Source organism: Mandrillus leucophaeus, unplaced genomic scaffold, assembly GCF_000951045.1.
Source record: "Mandrillus leucophaeus isolate KB7577 unplaced genomic scaffold, Mleu.le_1.0 Scaffold115, whole genome shotgun sequence".
NCBI classification, from domain to species: Eukaryota; Metazoa; Chordata; class Mammalia; order Primates; family Cercopithecidae; genus Mandrillus; species Mandrillus leucophaeus.
The window spans coordinates 5,170,156-5,178,599 of NW_012099765.1; the positions used below are offsets into that span (position 1 = coordinate 5,170,156).

An 8,444-nucleotide genomic window follows, 5' to 3' on the forward strand; every position below is an offset into this window, starting at 1 on the left:
AGGAAGGAAGGAAGGAAGGAAGGAAGGAAGGAAGGAAGGAAGGAAGGAAGGAAGGAAATGATCTTGAGGATCATTTGGCCTGTCCTGGGAAGGAAGAAGGGCAGTAGTTCTGAAGTCCTCACTCCTCACCACTCTACCCTGCAGATGAAACCCCTATCTTCCTGGAGTTTATATTCTTCTGAGTAGAAAGACAACACACATAAAAATAAATTATATCATTTTAGGGGGTAATAAGTGCTTTGAAGATAATAAAGCACAATAAAGGGCTACAGGATTGAGACACATCAAACACCATATCATATCAGAGTCAATATCTTCTCCAAGAGCCCCTGGCTAGCCAATTCTTCCTTAAATGAAAACTGCCCTCTGTGCTTCTGTGGGGGGGACTCTGAGGAGCCAGCCAAAACAGATGTCTTCTCTTTTCCCTGAAAAATGCCTCTTCTTAGAGTAATTTACTGGGCTGGACGGTGAGCACTGCCACTAGTCCTAAGCCATTTCCGTGTCCGTTGGCTGGTCAGGCGGTTCGGCGAGAGATGACTAATGCCCAAATTAGTAATGAGCAATGGCCCCACACAAGTAATCACCTTCAGCCAAACTCTTCCTCATGGGGGTGATTACTTGGACCCGAAATGAAGTAGATCCTTCTCACCTCGGCACCAAGGAAGTTACAGCCATTCCTCTGGCTGACAGCAATTTGTAGACATGGGTCTTTGCAGTTGGACATTTTCGAGGTTGCTAAGGAACAAATGCTTTGGTTAGAAAGGTCTCCAAAAGCAGCATCAGTTTGTCATATCACTTTAAGTCATTTATTTTATCCCACAAAGACAGCTGGGACCAATGGGATATGGGGTAGAGAGAAGCTAAACACACTCATATCTTGAGAAATGGAGAAAATTTCAACTTCTAAGCAGTGGCCATTGCCAGCGCCCCACGTGTGAAACTAGAACCACGCGCTGCTCGTCATAATCATTATGATTTGCAAGTAGGTGACTCATAGTCCCTAGGTACTTAATAAAATGGTTATTAACTTCCTGGCCCTGCCCTAAGCATTATCTCATGTCATTCTTATAACCTCCCTGAATGTTAGGTGTGATTAATTCCCTGGTATGAAAACCAAGAAGAAGGTAAAAGTAGATGTGCCCAACATCAAAGAATAGTAAGTGACAGAGTCAGAATTCAAACCCAGGTGTGTCTGATGGCAAAGCCTTTGTGTTTAAGATTATAGAGTCTTTTGTTTTCAGTGATCACATTTCAGGTGGAAAAACTGGCGATTCTGACGACGGGAAAGGCACATTAGGAGATTCCTGGAGTTTCATTCTATGAAGTTCGTAAAAGGGGTTATAGTTGATGTCTGTAACCCATAAAAACCTTTTTATGGAAGGGAAAGTGGAGAGATTGCTTAATCCTACAGTGGTGGTTTTCATTGGCTAAAACCTACACTTTGAATGTTCTCTGGAAGTCAGCATGCAAGTGACTTTTCTATGCAGTGATTTTGCAAGAGCTCACAAGATTAGTCCAGCTCTACTGGGGTTTTATCGATTTTCTTGTCAACAAGTAAGAAACATTGGTGTCCTCTTTGCCTTCTCCTTCATCCTCTCTGTCCAGCCCACGATCAAGCCCTGTCACCTCTTCCTTAGAAATGTTCCTCCAAAGTTGTCCCCCTCTTCTCATTCACTGTCCTAATCAAACCCTTTTTTACCTCACCCCGGGTTTCTGCAATCACTTCCTAATTGGTCCTCCTGCTTTCAGTTTTTCACCCTTTAGAATATCTCATATCCTTCCTACACACTAATTCTTCAAAACATCCCTTTCATCACATCAGTCACTGCTCAAGAGACTTCAATGGCTCCCACTTGCCTGCTACAGCATTTCACCTATTATTTAGAACAGGCCTCTCTTAGGTCCCATTTGACCTCCCCATCCCCTTATCATGGTAGCCTTAGTTGACCACTCTGTCTCTCATTAATCACTTCCAATTCTGAACCTGGTTTCCACTGAAGCAAAGTTAAACTTTAATTGCTGGTTTATCCAAGGCCAGGCACTATAAGGGCATGAACATAAACAGCAAGCCAATCTATGTCTAAATTCTTGGTTGGCCACTTAGGAGCTGCGTGACTTTGGAAAAGTTGCTTGACTTCTCTGAGCCTCAGCTTTCTTATCTGTAAATTATGGATGTAAATTATACTAAGATAGGTACCAAATCAGGGTTTCTTCAAGAACTGAATAAAATGATGATAATGATCATGATGGCTAACATGTATTTTGTGTTTGCTGGGTGCCAGGCACTGTTCTAAATATTATCTGAATCCTCACAACAACCCCGTAACACAGATACTCTTATTTTAAGTTTTGCCAATGGGGAAACTGAGGCACAGACAGGCGAAGCTAGTAAGCACCTCATTCAGGATTCTCTCAGGCTCCATAGCCCTCATCATGGCCATTCTGCTGTGCCATTTCTCCTAGTAAATAATCAATAAAATGGTAGCTGGTAACATGGGTTCATAATTCTTTATCTGAAACTCTCAGGCAACCAATTACATTTTGGAATTCATAATTTGGAGGATTATGGAAAAGTTATACTTTGCATATCCTCTGTATTATATAATACAGAGGGGGACTGGAGCAACAGCATGTACCACTCCCTCCACCACACGCACGCGCGCGTACACACACACACACAACACACACATGCAAACAAACAAAAGAAAAACTTTGGGTTAAAGCTCTTTGGATTTCAGGACAGCAGATAAGAGATTGTGACCCAGAGTAATAAAAGTATTAATAGTAGCAATCATTATGAAGCATAGTAAATAATGACTGTTACTGTTACACGTTTTGTGGCTCTTGTTTTCCTGAATAAGTTCATAGCAAAATGTGCTACAAAAAAGGTCTTTCTCCATTAACAAATGGGTAGGAGGGGAAGGTGCCACGTATGGGACCACATCTGCACCTTGTCTCATACATGGTACTCTCTCTTCTTTTCCCAGTATGACTTCATGGAACGTCTGGACGGGAAGGAAAAGTGGAGTGTGGTTGAGTCTCCCAGGGAACGCCGGAGCATACAGACCTTGGTTCAGAACGAAGCCGTGTTTGTGCAGTACCTGGATGTGGGCCTGTGGCATCTGGCCTTCTACAATGATGGAAAAGACAAAGAGATGGTTTCCTTCAACACTGTTGTCCTAGGTAGGTGTGGGATCTCTGAGATGGTACACCATGAAGGGAAGGTGGAAATGTTCTGGGCTTCTCTGCAGAAAACACATCTTCTAAGGTAATTTCTAGTACAGATGACAACCAACAAGGATCCTTTGTTTAGGCCTTATAGTGTCGCACACCTGAAACTAGCTCTGATTAAATGGAAATGCTGCTTAAACCATGAAAGAGCCACCAAGGATGAAATTGAGGTTAAGAGTTTAGGTCAGGCTGCCTGGGTTGAGTCCTGACCACACAACCTAAGCAAATCACTTGACTTTGATAAGCCTCAGTTTCCTCATAGTAAAATAGAACTAACATGAATGCCCACCTCATAGGGCCATTGTGGGGATTAACTAGAATAAATATATAAATCTCTAAGCATATAGTAGAGAAACTACTGGCAATTCACACCAGCTCAGAATTTTTCTTAAAAATTAAGGGAACCTCAAAATATTAATAAAAAGTGATTTTTTAAAAACTTTAAATCAGATAAATTATATAGACATTTAAAAATCATGTTTTCATTCTTAAGTAGGTAAATCTCAAAGTGTTTTAATTAAGTACTTATCATTTTGGCATAGGGTAGCCCTGCCTTCTATTAGCTGCCAAGGGAAAAGCGAAGTTTCAACCAAAATATCCTTATACATGCAATACAAAGCTCTAAAACAGTCATTCGCTTGAGGAAGGTTTCATAAAGTTTTTCGACAACAAACCCTAAGTATGTTAACAAGCAAAGAAGCTGCAGATGTTTTCATTAAAGTTACGTTACTGGGATTTTTAATCTTCCTCCTGACAATAATAATTGATCCTGGGTAGAACCTCTGTGAATCAGGGGAGATTAATAGACCCATTTCACAGAAGAATAAATTGAGATTCAGAAAGCTGAATCTCTCAAAGACCCAGGCTGTGGAAACAGTGGAAATGGCATGGGCTTCTAGGTCTTGTCCACCACCTTTGTACAACACCATGTGTCCCAACAACTTTTAGCTGTAGATCTCAAGATTCACTGGGGAAGCGCACACAAGGTGGCTTCTTGAAGAAAGACTTGGTAGCTCCAGCATTAAATCCAAGATTTGCTTCCCCACATGTTAACTGGGCAATTCACTTATCTCTCTGAGCCTCAGTTTCATCATCTGTGAAAAGGTAATGACCACATCCAGAAGTAGAGGGTGATGTGAGTATCATGACAAATAAAACGTGTGTGGCATGAGTTGGTGGTCACTAAATGGCATCCGATTTTTTTTTTCTTTAGGAATACATCTAGTATCGCTGTTTTTCTGTTGACTACATTTTAAGAACTTTTCTATTGGCCCCATGGATTTTTCTGAGGGGCTCCCTGATTCTTCAAAGAGCTATGTATTCCATCCTGAAATTCAGGTGGCAATTCTTCATCAGTGGCCACACTTCAGAATGGTGTGAAATCATATCGAGTTTTGGTACTGACCATGGGATTCACATCAATCCTTATTCCCTCTGCTAAGCAAAGGCTGACCCTGTCAAGACTGGCCAAATGCTCCAAAGCAGGAGTTGGCTCCACTGTAGCCCATGGGCTGAATCTGGCCCACTGCCTGGTTTTTTGAATAAAGTTTTATTGGAGCACAGCCCCATACATCTGTTTACATATTGTCTATGGCAGCTTTCCCACTGTCACGGCAGAGTTGAGTCATTGCAGCAGAGACCATATGGCCCACAAAGCCTAAATCGTTACTCTCTGCCCCTTTACAGACAAAGTTTGCCAACCCCTACTCTAAAGTCATGTCATAAACTTTGTATAATGAAAGTCAGTGGAGAAGCGTTCCACAAAGGGAAAATACCCAGAATTAGGTTAGGTACCAATGGGGAAGAAAAGTAATAGGGTAGAGACTAGCTCACAAAAGGAAAAAACTAGAAACAAATTTGGAACCAGCTTGAGATGTTGAGATTTTTTTAAATCTGTAGTTTAAGAACATGATGAGAAATGACTTCCTTTGTGTCGCTTTGTGTTTAAACTCAAGAGGCTTGACACATACGTGGCAGCACACACCCTGCACAGCAGCTGGCTCAGCTGGGGTCTACAAGAATTCAGAGAAGTGGTTCATAACAACAAGAACAGCTATGCATTTATAGAGCGTCAACAGTGTGCTAGCCCCGGTATTATGCCTTCGTGTCTCTTGTTTCCTCAACCCATGGAGTAGCCACATGAGGTAGCACTATCACAATTCTCTGCATTTTCCAACTGAGGAATCCAAGGCTGAACGCAGTTAGAAAACTTGCCCAAGGTCACACACAGCCAGGAAAAGGTGAAATCAGGATTCATACTTTCCAGAGCCTGTGCTCTTAACCACTGGATTTCTTTGGATTCTAGCCAACTAAATCCTTTTCCCTCTAAACTTAGCACATTTTCTGAGGTTTAGATTATTTCCCAACAGCTTCTGTCCTCCTTCTCCTTTATTCACATGGACACAGGCGTTGTGGTAGTGAAATTCCCTTCCCATGGGCCATCATCCACCCTGGCCTGTTGGAGCTGGGAATAGCAATTCTCCCAAGAGGATTTCTCTTGTCTGGACTGTATCTCAAAGAGAAAGTCAAAGGTAATCGGCCTAATAGTTGGGCAGACATCTTGATGGAGCAATGATAGTAATTGGCCTGAAGTGCAGGGAAAAGAACAGTGTTTTATTTGATTCAGAGGTTCTCCCACACATAACTATCATCAGAACGTTCTCCATCAAGAGCAGCCAGGAGTGCTGTAAACCCCCGTGATGTGAAACAGAAGGAAAATGTTAGACAGGTGTCAACCAGCGATCACACTAAATATACCTTTGACTTCGGGAAGTCTTTTGATGTGTTTTGGAGAGAAGCAGCCTGCTTTCAGAAATAAGTTTCTTCTCGAGAAACTTTCTGGAAGCACGATGCTAGCCTCCACTTGGGTAAAATCCCATTCCCTGGGCTTGATCTCACTTCCGGAGGCCACTTCTTCCTCAAGAAAATGTAAACAAAAAGGAAAACTGATAGTATCTTTAAAATATTTAACTGAGTGTTGGAGAAAGGGGATTGTGAGTTCCTTTTTATTTGAGCTTTGCCACATCATTGTTTCTCCCTCAGAAACTATCAAAATACTTTCAATATGAGTTGTTGGGAAAGTTAAATGAAAAATACTGTTTATGACAATTACTGTTTATTTAGGATTCTCCTCCCCCACATGCAGACACACATACACACACACAGACACACATACACACACACAGACACACATACACACACATGCAGAGACACACACACACATAGACATACACAGACACACACACAGACACACAGACACACACACATAGTCACAGACACCCAGACACACATACACACACACACAGACATACACAGACACACACACAGACACACATACACACACAGACACACACACACATAGTCATACACAGACACACATACACGCACATACACACAGACACACACACAGACACACATAAACACACACACACAGACACACACACACAGACACACAGATACACACACACAGACATACACAGACACACATAGACATACACTTACACAGACACACACATAGACACACAGACACACAGAGACACACATAGACACACAACACATAGACACACACACACATAGACACACATACACACAGACACACACACACATATACACACACACACAAAAACATACACAGACACACACATAGACATAGACATACACACAGACACACACACACATAGACACACATACACACAAACACACATACACATACACAGACATACACAGACACACACAGACATACACAGACACACACACATAGACATACACACACACGCAGAGACATAGACACACACACAGAAATACATGTACATAGACATACGCATGCACACAGACACACACACACATAGACATACACAGACACAGAGACATACACACGCAGACACACATACACGCACACACACACAGACACACACATACACACAGACACACACAGACATACACAGACACACACACGTAGACATACACAGACACACAGGCACACACACATAGAAACATACACACATAGACACACACATACGCACAGACACACACATAGAAATACACAGACACACAGACACACACACATAGACATACGCAGACACACAGAAACACACACACACATAGACATACACAGACACACACATAGATATACACAGACACACATGCAGACATACACAGACACACATAGACATACATAGATACACACACACATAGACATACACACACACACACACAGACACACACACACACAGACACACACACACACAGACATACACACACACACACACAGACACACACACACACAGACACACACACACACAGACATACACAGATACACAGACACACACACACACACATAGACATACACAGATACACAGACACACACACATAGACATACACACACAGACACACACACACATAGACATACACACACACAGACATAGACATAGACACACACAGACAAACACACATATCGACATAGACACACAGAGACACACACACATAGACTTAGGCACACACACAGACACACACATATGCATAGACATACACACACAGACATACACAGATACACACACACACACATAGACATACACATACACACAGACACACACACACACACAGACACAGACACACAGACATACACATACACACAGAAACACACACATAGACATAGACACACACAGACACACACACACACAGACATACACATACACACAGACACACACACAGACATGCACAGACACACATCTACATAGTCATACACAGACACACACACACATGGACATACACACACACACATAGACATACACAGACACACATACACAGTCATACACAGACACACACACACAGACATACACACACAGATGCACACACATAGACATACACAGACACACACACACATAGACATACACACAGACATAGACATAGACATACACACAAACACACATATCGACATAGACACACAGAGACACACACATAGACTTAGGCACACACACAGACACACAGACACACACATATGCATAGACACACTCACACATAGACATACACAGATACACACACACGCACATAGACATACACATACACACAGACACACACACACACAGACATACACAGACACAGACACACAGACATACACATACACACAGACACACACACATAGACATAGACACACACAGACACAGACACACACACACAGACATACACATACACACAGACACACACAGACATACACA

The 8,444-nt window shown here is 42.2% G+C and overlaps 1 protein-coding gene across 4 annotated transcripts in view; it reads left to right on the forward strand.

Annotated features, from left to right (window-relative positions):
- TENM2 (teneurin transmembrane protein 2) overlaps window positions 1-8,444 on the forward strand; it is a 998,748-nt gene that overhangs the window by 807,557 nt on the left and 182,747 nt on the right. For all 4 annotated transcript variants that reach the window (XM_011997828.1, XM_011997839.1, XM_011997846.1 and 1 more), the window contains one exon: window positions 2,988-3,183. In XM_011997828.1, the coding sequence (XP_011853218.1) occupies window positions 2,988-3,183 (196 nt within the window). The remainder of the gene's footprint in view (window positions 1-2,987; window positions 3,184-8,444) is intronic.